Raw genomic sequence first — 19,976 nt, 5'->3', positions numbered from 1 at the left:
TTATGGCCTTCGAGAGGGAGTGGATGATCATACAGTGGAAAACAAGCTGCAAGGCTTCAGATCAGAACAGCTGGGGGTGTGAAACTGATGTGTTGTTCCAGCAGAGAAGTGAGGTGGGCACAGTGAGAGAAGATGACTTCCCCTTCATTGATAACATTGTTACGGGGCCAAAGGACCCCAAAACCCAGCAGCAATAGAAATTCACCAAGACAAATGGTTACTTAAACAGAAGCTGATTTTAATTTTCTTTAAACATAAAAAACAGGCTCAAACTCTAACTTCTTAATATAACTTAACCCCCTTCTAATTCTAAGTGCACATATATGTAATGTGTTATATACAGAAAAGTTCTTTGATTCACAGTTCAATCTCACTTCTCACTCCTGCAACTTCACTAGTATCAGGCAATTTTTATACTGAATTTTACATTTATGAACCTCCACCAGGCTCTGGTGGTTAAAGGTAATTGGTTACCGCTCAGGAAGGTTTTCTTCCATTTCAGAAAGAGATTTGTTGCTCGTTAGACACACACACAAACTTCAGTGTCTTGCTGAAGAAACTTGCCCCATCATGGGTTTTCCAAATAATAACCTCTTCTTCCAGGTCACCTCAGAGTTCCTTTCATTTCCCTTATTTCAGGTGAAACACTCTAGCCAGCCATTTCCACAAGGACCACAAGGGTTTTCAACAGGCTGAACTCGGAACTCACAACCCGTCTTCAAAATGGGGTTTTTCAACAAGGCTGACTTGTTGCAGCCTAAATTGCTGCTGTTGAACTGACTTCTCTCTCTCTCTCTCTCTCTCTCTCTCTCTCTCTCTCTCTCTCTCTCTCTGTCTTAGAGTAGAATCCTGTTTGTTATTTTTTCTCTCTCTGCATGTAAAAACCAAAAGTTCTTGCAGGGCTCCAAATCCAATCTTTGAAAGATCTTTATCAGCACTTGAGCCTGGACTTTTGCACCTGTTTTTGAAGTTCTTTCCCAAAGCAGTTCCATTGTCTTTGCAAAACCACTGGTGCCTGAATGTGTAGCTTCAGCAAAGCTCTTGCATTTTAAATGAGATATGAAGTGACCTACACTAAACCCCCACAATCTATCTCTTTTAAAGACATATTTATGTACAATATGACCCATAACAATCACTATGACTCTATGAACTGTGCCATGATCATCAGGGATTTCAATGTTGGTTGTTCCTTGTGCACTTGGGTAAGAGGAATCAGAAAGTAGATCATTATCCAAACAGAGAGAGAAACTAGGAGAAGGGGCAGGCCACTTAGCACCTTGAGCCTGCTTTGCTATTCAATATGATTGTGGCTGATTAACTTCCCTTCTGTCCTAGTTCCCCTCATTTTCTCAATCTCTCAAAAGTATCTCTGTCTCTTCCTTAACCACATCCAACAACCTGGCATCCCTGACCCTCGGGGGGCAGGGAGTTACCGACATTCATCCCCCTACTGAGAAAAAGACATGTCTACACATTTTTATATAGTTGGTCCTTCTCTTGTATTACGCCCCATGCTCATGACTCTCCTATCAGCGAAAACATCTCAACATCTGCCCTCTAAATCCCTTTTAATACATTAGAGTAAAGTCATCCCTCATTCTTCTAAACCCAAGGATCCAACTGCCTAATCTTTCGACTCAGGAATTAGCCCAGTGAATTTCCCTTGGGTGCATCCAATGCTCCTATGTGAATTTTTGTTTAGTAATGAGGCCAGAACTGTGCGCAGTATTCCAAGCGCAGTCTTACCAACACCATGACCACTGAATTATAAGCTCCCAGTTCCTACACCCCAACTCCTTCACAACAACATAGGTGACACCTTGACTACGTGTTGGCCCTCCCTGCTAACTTGTAGTGATTCATGCAGCAGAATCTCCCTTTCTTCCTCTTCCTCCCCCTCTCTTTTCCCCCTACACTTCCCCACATGAAGATCTCTGACAGAAGCATATCACCAACAATAGATGTTAAACTAACTAATCTATAGTTCCCCATCCTCTGTCATTCTGCTTGCTTTGAACAAAGGACTCACACTGCCCGTTTTCCAATGTTCTTGTAGCCTCTGGGAATTTAGAGAGTTCTGAATATTTTCAACCAATGGGTCCACTATCTCTGCAGTCACATGCTTTAAAAGCCTGGTGTACAAGTGATTGATTTGTATATTGTAACTGCAATTGTACAAGTTCTTCTCTTTATTTAAAATTATCTCTTCTATTACCTTTGGGATATTTGCAATGATTTCCATGGTGATGTTGAAAATTGATTAAGCGTTCTATATTTCTAGTTTTTGTTAGTTGATTCACTAGGGCCTCTTTCTCTAAAGTTCCCACATTGACCTGAGCTGCATTCTTTCCATTGAAATACCCATAAAAAACTCTTACCACTTGTTTTGATGTTTTCTCTCAAAATCCATTTTCTCCCTCCATGTGATCCCTTTAACCTTGTGCTGAGACTTTGCTGATGTTTCAGGTAATGGGTTAGTACAAATTTCATTTGGAGGAGTGAACTGACAACCTCTGTACGTGACAGATTCCCCCCCCAACCTCTGGCAGTCGCGGCCTACTGCAGAATGATCCAAGAGCCTGGTTATGGAGTGTCTGTGATACCAACCAAGGAGTTGTTCTGTGATGGTGTTTTTCAGGGGGTGATCCCGCTGGAGGGTGCATCGTGGAGGCAAAGGAAGAGCCCAACATGCCCTTCGTGATGAAGATTTCGCACGATGACTTCCACGTAAGCCCAGAGCTGCCAGTGGGAAATTTACTGAGGCGAGTGGGGGAAATTCCAAAGGTTCTTCCCACTGTGGTAGAATGGGAATGTCAGTCAAGAACAACAGCTGGGAAACAAGCTGAGGCAGTGTGTTTAGTTTAAGGGCAAGTTAGAGTAAAGGTCAGGTTCCAACTGATGCCTTCTCCTGCTCTGGTTATCCCCCCATCCCCTCTTCCCTGTCCCTCCTGTGTACCTGACTCCCTCTGATGCACTCAGGACCCTACTGTTCCCATTTCAAACCACACTGCCCCTGTATGATCCACACTGCCCCCGTACGATCCACGCTGCCCCCGTGCGATGCACTCTGCCCCCGTGCCATCCACACTGCCCCCGTGCCATCCACACTGCCCCGTGCCATCCACACTGCCCCGTGCCATCCACACTGCCCCGTGCCATCCACACTGCCCCGTGCCATCCACACTGCCCCGTGCCATCCACACTGCCCCGTGCCATCCACACTGCCCCGTGCCATCCACACTGCCCCGTGCCATCCACACTGCCCCGTGCCATCCACACTGCCCCGTGCCATCCACACTGCCCCGTGCCATCCACACTGCCCCGTGCCATCCACACTGCCCCGTGCCATCCACACTGCCCCGTGCCATCCACACTGCCCCCGTGCCATCCACACTGCCCCCGTGCCATCCACACTGCCCCCGTGCCATCCACACTGCCCCCGTGCCATCCACACTGCCCCCGTGCCATCCACACTGCCCCCGTGCCATCCACACTGCCCCCGTGCCATCCACACTGCCCCCGTGCCATCCACACTGCCCCCGTGCCATCCACACTGCCCCCGTGCCATCCACACTGCCCCCGTGCCATCCACACTGCCCCCCGTGCCATCCACACTGCCCCCGTGCCATCCACACTGCCCCCGTGCCATCCACACTGCCCCCGTGCCATCCACACTGCCCCCGTGCCATCCACACTGCCCCGTGCCATCCACACTGCCCCCGTGCCATCCACACTGCCCCGTGCCATCCACACTGCCCCCGTGCCATCCACACTGCCCCCGTGCCATCCACACTGCCCCCGTGCCATCCACACTGCCCCCGTGCCATCCACACTGCCCCCGTGCCATCCACACTGCCCCCGTGCCATCCACACTGCCCCCGTGCCATCCACACTGCCCCCGTGCCATCCACACTGCCCCCGTGCCATCCACACTGCCCCCGTGCCATCCACACTGCCCCCGTGCCATCCACACTGCCCCCGTGCCATCCACACTGCCCCCGTGCCATCCACACTGCCCCCGTGCCATCCACACTGCCCCCGTGCCATCCACACTGCCCCCGTGCCATCCACACTGCCCCCGTGCCATCCACACTGCCCCCGTGCCATCCACACTGCCCCCGTGCCATCCACACTGCCCCCGTGCCATCCACACTGCCCCCGAGCCATCCACACTGCCCCCGAGCCATCCACACTGCCCCCGAGCCATCCACACTGCCCCCGAGCCATCCACACTGCCCCCGAGCCATCCACACTGCCCCCGAGCCATCCACACTGCCCCCGAGCCATCCACACTGCCCCCGAGCCATCCACACTGCCCCCGAGCCATCCACACTGCCCCCGAGCCATCCACACTGCCCCCGAGCCATCCACACTGCCCCCGAGCCATCCACACTGCCCCCGAGCCATCCACACTGCCCCCGAGCCATCCACACTGCCCCCGAGCCATCCACACTGCCCCCGAGCCATCCACACTGCCCCCGAGCCATCCACACTGCCCCCGAGCCATCCACACTGCCCCCGAGCCATCCACACTGCCCCCGAGCCATCCACACTGCCCCCGAGCCATCCACACTGCCCCCGAGCCATCCACACTGCCCCCGAGCCATCCACACTGCCCCCGAGCCATCCACACTGCCCCCGAGCCATCCACACTGCCCCCGAGCCATCCACACTGCCCCCGAGCCATCCACACTGCCCCCGAGCCATCCACACTGCCCCCGAGCCATCCACACTGCCCCCGAGCCATCCACACTGCCCCCGAGCCATCCACACTGCCCCCGAGCCATCCACACTGCCCCCGAGCCATCCACACTGCCCCCGAGCCATCCACACTGCCCCTACATGGACTACACTGCCCCTACATGGACTACACTGCCCCTACATGGACTACACTGCCCCTACATGGACTACACTGCCCCTGAACAAGCCATGCTCTCACTCCCACACTCTCACTCCCACACTCTCACTCCCACACTCTCACTCCCACACTCTCACTCCCACACTCTCACTCCCACACTCTCACTCCCACACTCTCACTCCCACACTCTCACTCCCACACTCTCACTCCCACACTCTCACTCCCACACTCTCACTCCCACACTCTCACTCCCACACTCTCACTCCCACACTCTCACTCCCACCCTCTCACTCCCACCCTCTCACTCCCACCCTCTCACTCCCACCCTCTCACTCCCACCCTCTCACTCCCACCCTCTCACTCCCACCCTCTCACTCCCACCCTCTCACTCCCACCCTCTCACTCCCACCCTCTCACTCCCACCCTCTCACTCCCACCCTCTCACTCCCACCCTCTCACTCCCACCCTCTCACTCCCACCCTCTCACTCCCACCCTCTCACTCCCACCCTCTCACTCCCACCCTCTCACTCCCACCCTCTCACTCCCACCCTCTCACTCCCACCCTCTCACTCCCACCCTCTCACTCCCACCCTCTCACTCCCACCCTCTCACTCCCACCCTCTCACTCCCACCCTCTCACTCCCACCCTCTCACTCCCACCCTCTCACTCCCACCCTCTCACTCCCACCCTCTCACTCCCACCCTCTCACTCCCACCCTCTCACTCCCACCCTCTCACTCCCACCCTCTCACTCCCACCCTCTCACTCCCACCCTCTCACTCCCACCCTCTCACTCCCACCCTCTCACTCCCACCCTCTCACTCCCACCCTCTCACTCCCACCCTCTCACTCCCACCCTCTCACTCCCACCCTCTCACTCCCACCCTCTCACTCCCACCCTCTCACTCTCACCCTCTCACTCCCACCCTCTCACTCTCACCCTCTCACTCTCACCCTCTCACTCCCACCCTCTCACTCCCACCCTCTCACTCCCACCCTCTCACTCCCACCCCCGTCACTCCCACCCCCGTCACTCCCACCCCCGTCACTCCCACCCCCGTCACTCCCACCCCCGTCACTCCCACCCCCGTCACTCCCACCCCCGTCACTCCCACCCCCGTCACTCCCACCCCCGTCACTCCCACCCCCGTCACTCCCACCCCCGTCACTCCCACCCCCGTCACTCCCACCCCCGTCACTCCCACCCCCGTCACTCCCACCCCCGTCACTCCCACCCCCGTCACTCCCACCCCCGTCACTCCCACCCCCGTCACTCCCACCCCCGTCACTCCCACCCCCGTCACTCCCACCCCCGTCACTCCCACCCCCGTCACTCCCACCCCCGTCACTCCCACCCCCGTCACTCCCACCCCCGTCACTCCCACCCCCGTCACTCCCACCCCCGTCACTCCCACCCCCGTCACTCCCACCCCCGTCACTCCCACCCCCGTCACTCCCACCCCCGTCACTCCCACCCCCGTCACTCCCACCCCCGTCACTCCCACCCCCGTCACTCCCACCCCCGTCACTCCCACCCCCGTCACTCCCACCCCCGTCACTCCCACCCCCGTCACTCCCACCCCCGTCACTCCCACCCCCGTCACTCCCACCCCCGTCACTCCCACCCCCGTCACTCCCACCCCCGTCACTCCCACCCCCGTCACTCCCACCCCCGTCACTCCCACCCCCGTCACTCCCACCCCCGTCACTCCCACCCCCGTCACTCCCACCCCCGTCACTCCCACCCCCGTCACTCCCACCCCCGTCACTCCCACCCCCGTCACTCCCACCCCCGTCACTCCCACCCCCGTCACTCCCACCCCCGTCACTCCCACCCCCGTCACTCCCACCCCCGTCACTCCCACCCCCGTCACTCCCACCCCCGTCACTCCCACCCCCGTCACTCCCACCCCCGTCACTCCCACCCCCGTCACTCCCACCCCCGTCACTCCCACCCCCGTCACTCCCACCCCCGTCACTCCCACCCCCGTCACTCCCACCCCCGTCACTCCCACCCCCGTCACTCCCACCCCCGTCACTCCCACCCCCGTCACTCCCACCCCCGTCACTCCCACCCCCGTCACTCCCACCCCCGTCACTCCCACCCCCGTCACTCCCACCCCCGTCACTCCCACCCCCGTCACTCCCACCCCCGTCACTCCCACCCCCGTCACTCCCACCCCCGTCACTCCCACCCCCGTCACTCCCACCCCCGTCACTCCCACCCCCGTCACTCCCACCCCCGTCACTCCCACCCCCGTCACTCCCACCCCCGTCACTCCCACCCCCGTCACTCCCACCCCCGTCACTCCCACCCCCGTCACTCCCACCCCCGTCACTCCCACCCCCGTCACTCCCACCCCCGTCACTCCCACCCCCGTCACTCCCACCCCCGTCACTCCCACCCCCGTCACTCCCACCCCCGTCACTCCCACCCCCGTCACTCCCACCCCCGTCACTCCCACCCCCGTCACTCCCACCCCCGTCACTCCCACCCCCGTCACTCCCACCCCCGTCACTCCCACCCCCGTCACTCCTACCCTCTCTTGCACTCTCATCTACTCTCATTCACACACTCTCTCACTCACGCACCCACACACATTTTGTATAAATGCAGATATCGGTTCTTGTCCACAGCACTGAGTCATTTTAATATCTCTTTGTCATCGGGAACATTGCTGAAGCAACAACTCTGTGGGGATGGTTTTAAATCAATGTCCTTGTGTGCTGTTAACTCAGCAATTCTCAGCCCACTCCAGTTCTGGGTGACTTGCAAAACACCAGCGTGAGCACTTCTGCTGCACCATGCGTAGACCTGCCCTCAACTGCACCATGAGTAAGCCTGCCCTCGCCTGAAGGAGAACTTCAGCTAGTGGTGACTGGTGGAGACACCAGCACGTTGGGACATAGGGCTACGATCACTGACTGAAGACCGGTTCAAGGATAGATGGGAATGGATCTCATTTGGGTTTCAAGCAGGCATCAGGAGTAGCCAAGAGGGAGGTCAGAGTGGGGTGAAGGGGTGGGGTTGGGAGAAGGAGACCCTGAGAATGAGGAGAGAAGGAACCCAGCAGAGGCGGGAGGTTAGGAGTTGAAGACCTCGGAAGTGGAGGGGATAGGGGTTGGTGGCCCGGAATAAATGAGAGGAGAAGGTTGAAGACAATGGTGGGGGGGTCGGGGGGTGGGGGGGGAGTCAGTGATCCCGAGGTGATCAGAGCCAGCAGGGTGGGAGAAGGAGCCCAAGGGTGGCAGGACCTAGGCTCAGACTTTGTGTGAATGGTTAGGGATCAGACACTCTGGGTGTGGTGACCCAAGAAGGGAGGGATAGAAAGCCCTGGAGAGACTAAAGGACTGGAGGGGCTTGGGGACCCTGGGGAGTTGTCAAAGATTGAGGAGTGGTTAGGGATGAGGGTGGAGATCGAGGGTAGCAGCTGGGGTCCTCAGCAGTGGGAGACCCCAGTAGAGGGTGCTGGAAATCTGAAAATGGTTGAACTGAGATGAGTCGATAATTGTTTGCGGAAGGTTTTGAGGAAACGGAGGCAATTCAATGTGGATCAGCTGCGATGTCTGGGAATGGCGGACGAGAGGCGGAGATCCTTGGTTCTCCTTGGAGGACTCTCCTTGGAGAGTTTTGGGTCCACTGCAATCCTACTCCTTCATTCGAATGCTGACTCGAGTGGAGGGCAGAATGAAGCCTGTTAAAGGATGTCTCACTGCATGAGCCCGGGGGCAACTCGGGCTCACGCTTATTATTGAGGGACATTTATGCAAAGCAGTAGGTCCTCGACCACCCTGCATTCGTTGATTGTCCCAGGGATACTGCAAGTTTAGGTAGCACCAAAAATCGAGTCCAGTCAACAGTGTTCCTTGCTTGAAGTGGTCCTTGCCCGGTCAGGGCAGTTCCACCCCAGGGTGCCACTGAGTGAACACTGTGTTGGAGCGAGCAAACCTCTGGAGAACTAGCTCAAGCCTCAGGCAGCTTCCACCATTTGCCCTGGTCCTTTCAAACCTATTTACACGGAAGAATCAAGCTTACACTCACGATCAGGTGTGCCGGGGTGCAGGGAAAAGGCTCCTGTTGCCTCTTATCCAGCAAGTCGTCTGTACAGCAGAATAAAGCACAATGCAGATTGTAGGGTCATAGTGAGAGATCAGTTCAAACTGGGAAAGGGCAGCATTATTTAACTATCAAACATATGAAAGTATTTTCAGCAGGTAGATGGATAGGAAAGATGCAGGGGTGGCCGACCTTTTAATTTGAAATTTAGACAGGCATCACGGTAACGGGTCCTTTTGGCCCGCGAGACCAATTAACCTCCATCCCCCAGTACTCAGACTGAAATGGTCTGTTACCGTGCTGTTTGTCTAAATTAAAAATTAAAAGGTTGGGCCAAACACTTGCAAATGGGTCTAGTTAAGACAGCACAGACAAGTTGGGCCAAAGGGTCTGTGCCAATGTTGTAAGACTCTGTTTCCCTGACCTGTCATGGGCTCTGTCACACATAGAGCTCAATGCTTCTGGCTGAACTTTCTAATGAGGTGAGTATTAATGCAAGCTCTCTGCCCTTCCTTCCTAGGGGAATATCTTATTGGGAGCAGACACGGAATTCGAGCAGCAGCATTGGGTGCAGATGCTGCAGGAATCAGGCAAGGTGTAAGTATGCAGGGAGGAGCTGGATGTGTAGAGGACAAATTGGCCTGGGCGGCTGACACTGGCCTGGGTGGGAGGACTGGTGCCACTGACTGCCAGTGGTGGGTTGCATCACTGAAATGAAAGAGAATAAACCCCAAGGTTTGTCCTTCACTCTGCACAGCTCCAGGGGTCCCTGAAGCGGAGAAACAGGAATTCGAGAGATGCAGGTCACTGGCAATTATGGCAGCTGGTCCAAGAGAGCAACGTAAATGTAACCAGATAGTGAGGGTAGGGGTGGTCTTGAAGCTCATCCAAGACGCAAGGCCAGGGAGAGTGTGGCATCCCTCTGCTAATGCACTGGGGTGGGGCTTGATCCTGGCTCTGGTGAAGAGACACTCAAAGACACTCTGGGGGGCAGAAGTGGGCTCAGGCAAGCTCAACAGCACAGAGCTCGAGGAGAAGGCTTTTCTCCTCATCATGAGTGGCCAAGTCCTTGTCTGGAGACTGTGACCCAGGCTCTGGCCATCTCAAACATGGAGAGCATCGCCCCCTTACTGGCCCTGTGAACATTTCACATTTCTGAACTTCCAGATAGTTGGAGCTCGCTGTCACGAGTGAGAAAGTGGGAGAGTTTACTTGATGAGCAGCCCATTTTGCTAATCCATACATCGTACAGCAGTGGAAGACACAACACCAAGTGTGGAGTTACAGGGAGATATCAGTTCGAATAGAGCAAGGGCAATGTGAAAGAGTGAGGTTCATTCAGCACACTGATTACAGCAGAAAAGAAACTGTCCATCAATTGGGTGATGCCTGACACTTCTTCTGACGGGATGGGAAAGAGAGTGAGGCCAGGGTGGGATACTTTGGCTGTTTTTCTGAGGCAGCGGGAAGCATAGATGGAGCCGATAGAGGGGAGAGGAGTGTATGTGTGATGGTCTGAGCTGTGCACATCCTCTGTAGTTCCCTGAATCCAATGTGGAGCAGTGTATTCACCAGCCCATATACCTTCCTTTGGTTTGGAGACCACACCTCTCTGATATTTCAGCACAGTCCCAGAATGGGCTCAAGATTTCCTAACCCATGCATTCACGTTCTCCTGCAGTTCACCTTCAAATTCCTCGCTGAACTCGTATCTCAATGGTCAGCAAGTCACGTCCAACCCTCCAAAGTCCCTCTGAACCCCAAACATCTCCCGCCTTTTGACCCACTGAGATCCAAGTCATCCCAGAATGCTTATTTACACGGACCCCATCTTCCCGTCCTCTCCCCACAGGAAGGAAACCCATGCAGTCACATGGAGAGCATGCATGGGCAGCACCAGAGGGCCCACATCACTGCAGGAATGAGATGTAGTCACTGCTGCCCTAAACATTCACCTTTCACAGGAACAGGCCCTTCGGCCCACCATGCCTGTGCTAACCAAGGTGCCAGTCTAACTGATCCCATCTGCTTGCATTTGATCTGTGTACTGCCATTCCCCACCTGTTTGTATGTCCGTCTAAATGCCTCTTAAATGTTGGTATCAAGTTCAAGTATATTTGTCATCCGATTGTGCCAGAATAACCCAACGAATCAGCGTTCTCCCGTCCATGGTGCTGACAGTGCAAACATACATACAGACAAAGCACACATACAGAAAAATGATGCTTATACATAGTACATACATATATACATAAAGCAAATATTGTTAATAAATAGTAGAATCGCATAGAGTTGTGGGAGTTCAACAGTCATTGAGCTGTCTCACTGCCCATGGGAAGAATATCTGCTTCCACTGCTTCGCCTGATGTCCCAGAGACCTATCACTCTCCTTCTGAATAAACCTGTCTCACACATCTCTCTTCAAACTTTCCCCCTCTCTTTAGTCTCTGTCCTCTAGGATTTGATATTTCCATGCAGGGACTGAGACTCTATCTACCCTTAGCTTATACCCTCTAAACCAGGTTGAATCCTGGTGAACCTCTTCTGCACCTTCTCCAAAGCCTCCCCATCCTTCCTCTGATGTGACGACCAGAACTGCGCACGATAATACAATGTGACTTCCCAAAGGTTGTGCTCAGTGCCCTGACTGATGAATGTTGAGGATCATATCTCTTTCCATAATGAATTTTAGTGGTTTTCAAACCATCCCCCTAAACTCACATTCCATCTTCTTTTCTTTTTCAATCTTTTTATTATTATTATAATTTATAAACACATACAGTTCAAAGAGATATAAAAAAAATACATAGTAAGTAATGAATTAATACAGAGATATTAAACAATAATATTACAGAATAAAAATATATCATAAAAATTTTTTTTTGATCAGTTTAGGGTGTGAACTATCTCTAAAAAAAAGATATAATTAATAACAATATATGAAAAAAGTGAAATAAAAACCCCAAAAAAGAAGAAAAAACAAATCTGAATTAAAAAAAACTTAAAAAAAAACAAAAAAAAAACCTACAGATATAGCTAAACCACGCCGATCACTCCGATCTCATCTTACAGCCCAATTATCATACATAATCATAGAAAGAAAACAGAGCCAGATCAACTCACCACAAATGAAAATATTGAATAAATGGTTGCCAGGTTAACTCAAACTTAGAAGGGGATTCATAGACAGAGTTTCTAATTTTCTCTAAATTTAAACATAGTATAGTTTGGGTAAACCATTGAAAAACAGTGGGAGGATTTACCTCTTTCCAATTTAATAGTATAGATCTTCCAGCCATTAGTGTAAGAAAAGCAATCATACGATCCGCAGGAAGAGATAAATAAGTCAAATCTATCATAGGTAATCCAAAAATTGCAGTAATGGGATGTGGTTGTAAATCAATATTCAAAACAGTAGATATAATGGAAAAAATTTCCTTCCAATAATTCTGTAAAGAGGGACAGGACCAAAACATATGTGTAAGGGAAGCTATTTCCAATTGACATTTATCACATATAGGATCGATATGAGAATAAAAGCGATGGAGTTTATCTTTAGACATATGAGCTCTATGAACAACTTTAAACTGTATTAGTGAATGTTCACTAATTCAATGTTCCATCTTAAGCAATCCCTATGCCATAGGTGCTCTGTGATTGGTAATGGATGGCTTACGTTGGTATGTGGCATGGACACGTAGGCTGAAATGACTGTTACTGTGCTGTTTGTCTAAATTAACGAATCTTGAGTTGACACCATTATCTTACTTCTAATATCATATGCCCTAATTTTCTCAAATAGTTTTGCATTGTTCCTTGTTGAAGGTTTTCCAAAATGGCACATGGACTTGCCCTGATCTATTCTGCCAATCCCAACCTCCAAAAACCTTGTACCACTATATCCAATGCTGTGTTCCTTCCGTAGATCCACGGCACCTTCTCTGTCCAACCCATTACTGCTTCATTTCTGCGTGTTCACTGGTACTGAAGCTTTCTCGTTCCCTGTTTGTCTTTCCCTTTCCCTGTTTGTTTTTCCCTTCTGACGCGTCAGCTGCCTCCAACCCTTGGGAACCGTTCTGGAATCCGTGGAATTTTGGAAACTGACCTCAGCGGATCCACAATCTCCAGAGGTACCTCTGACAAGACACAAGACCTGGGAATTTAGTGATAGAAAGATGAGAAGGATCGAAAGGCAATAATGTTTCCTTGATACTAATATGTTTGAACCTCTTATTCACCTGTTGTTTTCCATTAATTCCAGGCGGTTGTCTCTGTCTGCCATGAGGATGGATTTAAAATATTCATATAATTACTTTGCCATGTTCTTATCTGCCCTATAATTTCCCCGTCTCAGTCCACAATGGGCCCACATTATCTTCAGCCTAGTCTGTTTACTTCATAGATCTATGAGTTAGACATGGGAGAGGCTGGGCCATCACACATAGTGGTACTGTCAGCCTGAGTGCAGGCAAAACTAACATGGGGCAGACTGAGTTGACGTGATCAGACACAGAGTAGTCTGAACCCTCACTCTGATCCCTCCTCTGTTCTCTCCCCAGGACCTGGCAGAATGCCCAACTGGGTGAAGCGATGATCGGAAGCCTGGAGGCCCAGGGCTTGCAGCTGGCCAAGGAAAAGCAGGAATACTTAGGTCAGTCGCACTGTGCAAGACATACTGCTCCATGCGCCCCTCTCTGCCCATCCACAGATGTAGCCCTTTGTCTGTGCTGCTTCCCTGGTTCAAGTGCTGCTTCAGATGCTTTTTGTCTGTTGTCAGAGTTCACTCCTCCATCATCCACTCCGGCAGTGAAACTCCCCACCAAATTCTCAAAGCCACCTCCATTCCTCAACCTACACCCTCTGGTTTGACACATCTCCACCATTGAAAAGGTGGCCAACAACAGATTTGGTTATGGTCAGTCCTGGCACACCTGGTATGGGCTTTCTCCATCTCGGGTGGTGTATAGGGCTCCCTTGGGAAGAGAGAATGATGCAGGCTGCCGGGATCAGTGGCCATGAGGATCACTCCTGGATACATGCCCAGCTACTTCACTGCAGTCGCTGACAATGCTGCTTCCCCATGCACCTACCCTGTCCCTCTTCCCCAGAACAAGGCATCCTCCAGTCATCCCTGATCCCTCAGGAGGTTGGCATAAGCCCCAGGTGGTTTCCTGTTCTTGTCATGTGCACTGAGGCAGAGTGAGAAAGTCCATGCATCGTGGAGTCCCATTCTCGCGAGTGCTAATGGTCAGGGTGGACTGGGGCACTGTGGGTCAGTGCAATTGATCTCCTCCCGCAATGTGCCCCTGGCTTTGGAGACCACTTCCAGTCTGTCCAAGAAAGAGTCTGCAGGGTCCTCATGGAAAGACTCCAGTCTGTCTGAGCAAGGACGTAAGAACATAAGAAATAGGAGCAGGAGTCGACCATATGGCCCGTCGATCCTGCTTTGCCATTCAAATGGGATCATGGCTCATCTGTACCTTCCTGCCTTTTCCCTGTATCCCTTATTTCCCCTACTATGTAAAAATCTATCCAACCTTGGCTTAAATATATTTACTGAGCTAGCCTCCACTGCTTCAATGGGCAGCAAATTCCACAGATTCACCACTCTCTGGGAAAAGCGGTTCCTCCTCATCTCCATCCTAAATGTTCCATCCTGAATTTTGAGGCTATGACTCCTAGTTCTAGTCTCCCCCACCAATGGGAACAACTTCCCTGTTCAATTGCTTGTTTTACTTGGATGTATCTTTTACATTCAACTTACCGACCTCTATCTTATCTATGCCTTTCAGAATTTTATGTTTCTTTAAGATCCCCTCTCATTCTTCTTAATTCTACCAAGTGCAGTGCCAGACTTGATCTCTCTTCATAAGCTAACCTCCTCATCTCTGGAATCAACCTGGTGAACCATCTCTGCATTCCCTCCAAAGCCATTACATCCCTCCTCCAGTAAGAAGACCAGAACTGCATGCAGGATAGGTAGTCCCTGACTTACCAATGTGACTTACAGCCATTGTACATACGTCAGAAAAAAACATTTTTAAAATAAAGAAAAAATATGTAAATATAAAAATTGCACTTTTGGGGTGAAAGCAGGGGGATGTCTATCTAAAATAGCGCCTATGGAAGGGGTGGCCAACCTCTTGTGAGAGCTGGCCTTGGTGGCCATCATGTTGTATTTGACAAACCATAAAATGGATACAGTGAATTTTCGATGTACGTCCATTTCGAGATACGACCAGTCGGTCAGAACGGAGCATGGTTGTAAGTTGAGGGCTACCTGTATCTAGATACAGCCTCACCCAGTATCTTGTATAGCTGCAGCATAACCTCCCTGCTCCTAAATTCTATCCCTCTGGCAATGACGGACAATGTTCGATTTGCTTTCATAATGACCTGCTGTACCTGCAAACCAACCTTTTGTGATTCATGCAAGCACTCCCAAGTCCTTCTGCACGGCAGCATGTTTCAATCACTTGTCATTTAAATAATATTTCAGTCTTCCATTGTTCCTTCCAAAGGAGATAACCTCACATTTGCCCACATTGTACTCCATCTGCCAGACCCCTGTCCGCTCACTTAACCCATCTATATCTCTCTGGAGCCTCTTTGTATTCTTTGCACACTTTACTTTTCCACTTAATTTAGTGACATCAGAAAACTTAGATGCATTATAGTCTGTCCCCTCTTCCAGATCATTAATGTATATTGTGAACAGTTGTGGGCCCAGCACCGACCCCCTACGGCACCCTGTTCGCCACCAATTGCCATCCAGAAAACACCCATGTATCCTGACTCTCTGCTTTCTATTGGTTAACCAATCCTCTAACCATGCTGGAAGGGATTGTGCCATTGTTGCATTCAACTAACAGGTGTTATGTGGATGTGGTTTACAGACAAACTGATGGAGGAGACTGAAGAACTTTCCCTGCAGCGGGAGCAGAAGGAGGTGAGTAGGTCCGAGCACAGACAAATTGGCAAAATTAACCCTCTCACACTCTCGTGCTCTCTCTTTCTCATTTTCTCTTTCTCTCTTTTGCTCTCTTTCTCTTTTCTCTCTCTCGCTTTCACTCTCTCACTCTTTCTTGCATTTTATTTTTGTCTCGCTATTTTTTCTCTCTCACCCCCTTTCTCTTCCCTCTCCCCATGTATCTCTCCCTCCCCTACTCATATATCTCTCTCATATATCTTCCCCATATCTCTCTCTTTCTCACTTTTTCTCTCTTTCTCATTCTCTTCCTTTCCCCATATATCTCTCCCTCTCTCTCCCCACATCTCCTCTCTCCCCACATCTCCTCTCTCCCCACATCTCCTCTCTCCCCACATCTCCTCTCTCTCTTAAACTTGGAGAGAGAAAGACAAAAGGAGACAAAGTTTAACTTTTGGACACAGGTATTTTCTATTCTTTTGATCCCTCGAAGATGATGCAGAGGTACATTTTTTTGAACGCCTTTTTGTAAGGAGCTTCAGAGCATTGAGATGTGGGCCGTGAGCAGGCGTCGGTGGTTTTCTCAATGTTGCAGTGGGTGTTGCACTGATGTTGATCCAATTACAGGAACTACAGCGACTGAATCACGTCCTTGAGGCAGAGAAAAACAAGATTGAGGAAATGGTGCAGGACTTGAGGATGGAGCAGGAGCAGATAAAGAGGTAAATGATGACATGCCCCAGCCCTTGATGGCCACACGTATGCACTGGCTTTCGGAAGTGGCGTCAGTGTGGTGCTGCATCACTCCTTGGCTGGTGGTGCACCACACGGAGTGATGCAGCCCATCCATCCGTGCGGTCGCTTGGCCCACTACAATGCCACCTTAACCAATCCCTATGCCATAAGTCCTCTGTGATTAGTAAGGGATTGCTTAAAGTGGGATGTGAGTGGGAAGGGAAGATTGAAAATCACTGCTCTAGACCCAATTTTTACTGAAATATTTTGCTTGAGAAAAATTGTCATTGGCCTATTTCCTTTGGAGTTATGAAACTGTGCACATAACGAGTCAATTAGGGATGATTAAAACAGTGGTTTCAAACTTTTTCTTTCCACTCACATCCCAGATTTACACTAATCTGACATTAACCCTATCCAACACATTTTGGCTTGTTTCAGCAATATTTTAAATTTTTAAATGCCTGCTTTTACAAATGCGTTGTTCTAATTCAGTGATTAGGCTTTGAAAAAGTGGGGCAATTCTGCAGAGTTGTCCCTATTGTCCCCTTCTGTGGGCTGCTTGAGAGAGTCCAAACCCAGGAATGAATAGGGAAACCTGTGGGTGGGGAGCACAGTGAGTGGGTTTGGGCAGGAGGTAGAAACAAGAAACATTTAGCCATAGAGTTACCATAATCAGAAGTCATTAAGTGAAATAGCGGCAGAACAGATAGGGTTCAACCACACTGAAGGAAGTTGAATAAATGTTTAAATTTTTAATGACACAGCACAGTGGAAGGTCCTTCCAGCCCATGAAACCCATGTCGCCCACTTGCACCCAATTACACGACCAATCCGTACGCTTTTGGAGGGTGGGAGGAAACCGGAACAGGTCACGGGGAGAACATTCAATCTCCTTACAGACAGAGAATTCAAAGCCATGTCGCTGGCACTATGATGGTGTTATTGCTAACGGAGCCACCCCAAAATAAATATTTAAATCAAGAAGCTTTGCAGAAAGTGCAGGAGGGCGCTATTCACCAATGAGAAGGCTGATTGGGCTTCTTTGCACCACCATTTTATGCTCTGAAGACCCATCGGTTTCTTTGCTTCACTATTGCTGGCTTTTAGCCATTTTCAGAAAAAAACATCAACCTTTCCCTTTTATGTCCCAATCCTCACCCATTTGAAGTGTATCCACTTCCTTCCCCCCTCCCCCCCCACCCCGCCTCCATTTTCTCAATGTCTCCTGCGATGCTCGTGTTCTCCTTCACACTGACTTGCTGGGAGTTTTCATTCAGCTCAGATACACGCAACTCAACTGTGTTGTCTGAATCAACTGATTGACAGGAGTCGAGGCCTTCCACTGCTCCACGCCCTTCAACTCAAGTGCACAGATTTTCCTCTCTTTTACTGCCTGGCATTCTAAACATGGCAATAATTTATCCCCAATTCCACAGGCTTTAATTTTAGCCGGTGGTCTCATGAGAGATTACACTAAGTGATATTTTAAAATCTGCATTCCAAGCACAGCCCTCTCCGGTAACTCCCTCCAACCAATGATCCCGACCTGTTCAACAAGACCCAGACTTTTCACATTCCCACAGACTCTAATTATATTTCCCTGGTACCTCAACAAGCACATTGTGTTTTTTTAAAAAAATTTTTATTTTTCACACCATAAATCACATTAGCCATGATACACACTTTTTCCTTTTCACACATATACAGTGACATTTTCTCCCCCCCACCTCCCTCCTCCCAACCCACCCCCCCCACCCCCCCCCACCCCCCCCTTCCCATCCATTTAAGGTATACAATCTAGGATACATTAAACCAGTCAGACAATGTTGTCACTCAACAAAAATACACCAGAAATTCTACTGAGTCCATTCTTTTCTTTCCTTCTCCTTCCATCAACTTAGGTAATGATTGTCCCCGGTAGGTTTTCGCTATTGTATTTAATGTAAGGCTCCCATATTTGTTCGAATATTTCAATATTATTTCTTAAACTATATGTTATTTTTTCTAATGGAATACATTTATTCATTTCTATATACCATTGTTGTATTTTCAAATTATCTTCCAATTTCCAGGTTGACATAATACATTTTTTTGCTACGGCTAGAGCTATCTTAACAAATCTTTTTTGTGCATCTTCCAAATCAATTCCAAATTCTTTGTTTTTTATGTTACTTAGGAGAAAGATCTCTGGATTCTTTGGTATATTGTTTTCTGTTATTTTATTTAATATCTGATTGAGATCTTCCCAAAATTTTTCTACTTTCTCACATGTCCAGATTGCATGAATTGTTGTTCCCATTTCTTTTTTACATCGAAAACATCTATCAGATACTGTTGGGTCCCATTTATTTAACTTTTGAGGTGTAATGTATAGTCTGTGTATCCAGTTATATTGTATCATACGTAGCCTCGTATTTATTGTATTTCTCATCGTTCCAGAACATAATTTCTCCCATGTTTCCTTTCTTATCTTTATATTTAAATCTTGTTCCCATTTTTGTTTAGTTTTACCATTTGTTTCCTCATTCTCCTTTTCTTGCAGTTTAATATACATATTTGTTATAAATCTTTTGATTATCATTGTATCTGTAATCACATATTCAAGGTTACTTGCCTCTGGCAAACTCAAACTGCTTCCTAATTTATCCTTCAAGTAGGATCTCAATTGGTAATATGCCAGTGCTGTATCTTGAGTTATATTGTACTTATCTTTCATTTGTTCAAAGAATAAGAATCTATTTCCTGAAAAACAATTTTCTATTCTTTTAATCCCTTTTTTTCCCATTCTCTAAAGGAAAGGTTATCTATTGTAAAAGGGAGTAACTTGTTTTGCATCAATATTAGTTTTGGTAATTGATAATTTGTTTTATTTCTTTCTACATGAATCTTCTTCCAAATATTGAGGAGATGATGTAATACTGGAGAACTTCTATGTTGTACCAATTTTTCATCCCATTTATATAATATGTGTTCAGGTATCTTTTCCCCTATTTTATCTAATTCTAATCTCGTCCAGTCTGGTTTTTCCCTTGTTTGATAAAAATCTGATAGGTATCTTAATTGTGCGGCTCTATAATAATTTTTAAAGTTTGGCAGTTGTAAGCCTCCTTGTTTATACCATTCTGTTAATTTATCTAGTGCTATCCTCGGTTTCCCCCCTCTCCATAAAAATTTCCTTATTATTTTCTTCAACTCCTTGAAGAATTTTTCTGTCAGTTGTATTGGCAATGCCTTGGAAAAATGTTCATTTTAATACAGTTTATCCTTCCTATTAGTGTTAGTGGCAAATCTTTCCAATGCTCTAAATCGTCCTGTAATTTTTTCATTAGTGGATAATAATTGAGTTTATATAGTTGGCCGAGATTTTTGTTTATTTGTACACCTAGGTATC

General features: G+C 49.3%; 1 protein-coding gene across 2 annotated transcripts in view; it reads left to right on the top strand.

Annotated features, from left to right (window-relative positions):
• plekhd1 (pleckstrin homology domain containing, family D (with coiled-coil domains) member 1) overlaps nucleotides 1-19,976 on the top strand; it is a 91,716-nt gene that overhangs the window by 33,634 nt on the left and 38,106 nt on the right. For both annotated transcript variants that reach the window (XM_069915274.1, XM_069915273.1), the window contains 5 exons: nucleotides 2,642-2,730; nucleotides 9,440-9,516; nucleotides 13,479-13,570; nucleotides 15,816-15,868; nucleotides 16,475-16,569. In XM_069915274.1, the coding sequence (XP_069771375.1) occupies nucleotides 2,642-2,730; nucleotides 9,440-9,516; nucleotides 13,479-13,570; nucleotides 15,816-15,868; nucleotides 16,475-16,569 (406 nt within the window). The remainder of the gene's footprint in view (nucleotides 1-2,641; nucleotides 2,731-9,439; nucleotides 9,517-13,478; nucleotides 13,571-15,815; nucleotides 15,869-16,474; nucleotides 16,570-19,976) is intronic.

The sequence above is a fragment of the Narcine bancroftii genome, chromosome 2 (genome assembly GCF_036971445.1).
Source record: "Narcine bancroftii isolate sNarBan1 chromosome 2, sNarBan1.hap1, whole genome shotgun sequence".
In the NCBI taxonomy this organism is placed as follows: domain Eukaryota; kingdom Metazoa; phylum Chordata; class Chondrichthyes; order Torpediniformes; family Narcinidae; genus Narcine; species Narcine bancroftii.
This window is presented reverse-complemented; position numbering and strand designations above follow the sequence as displayed.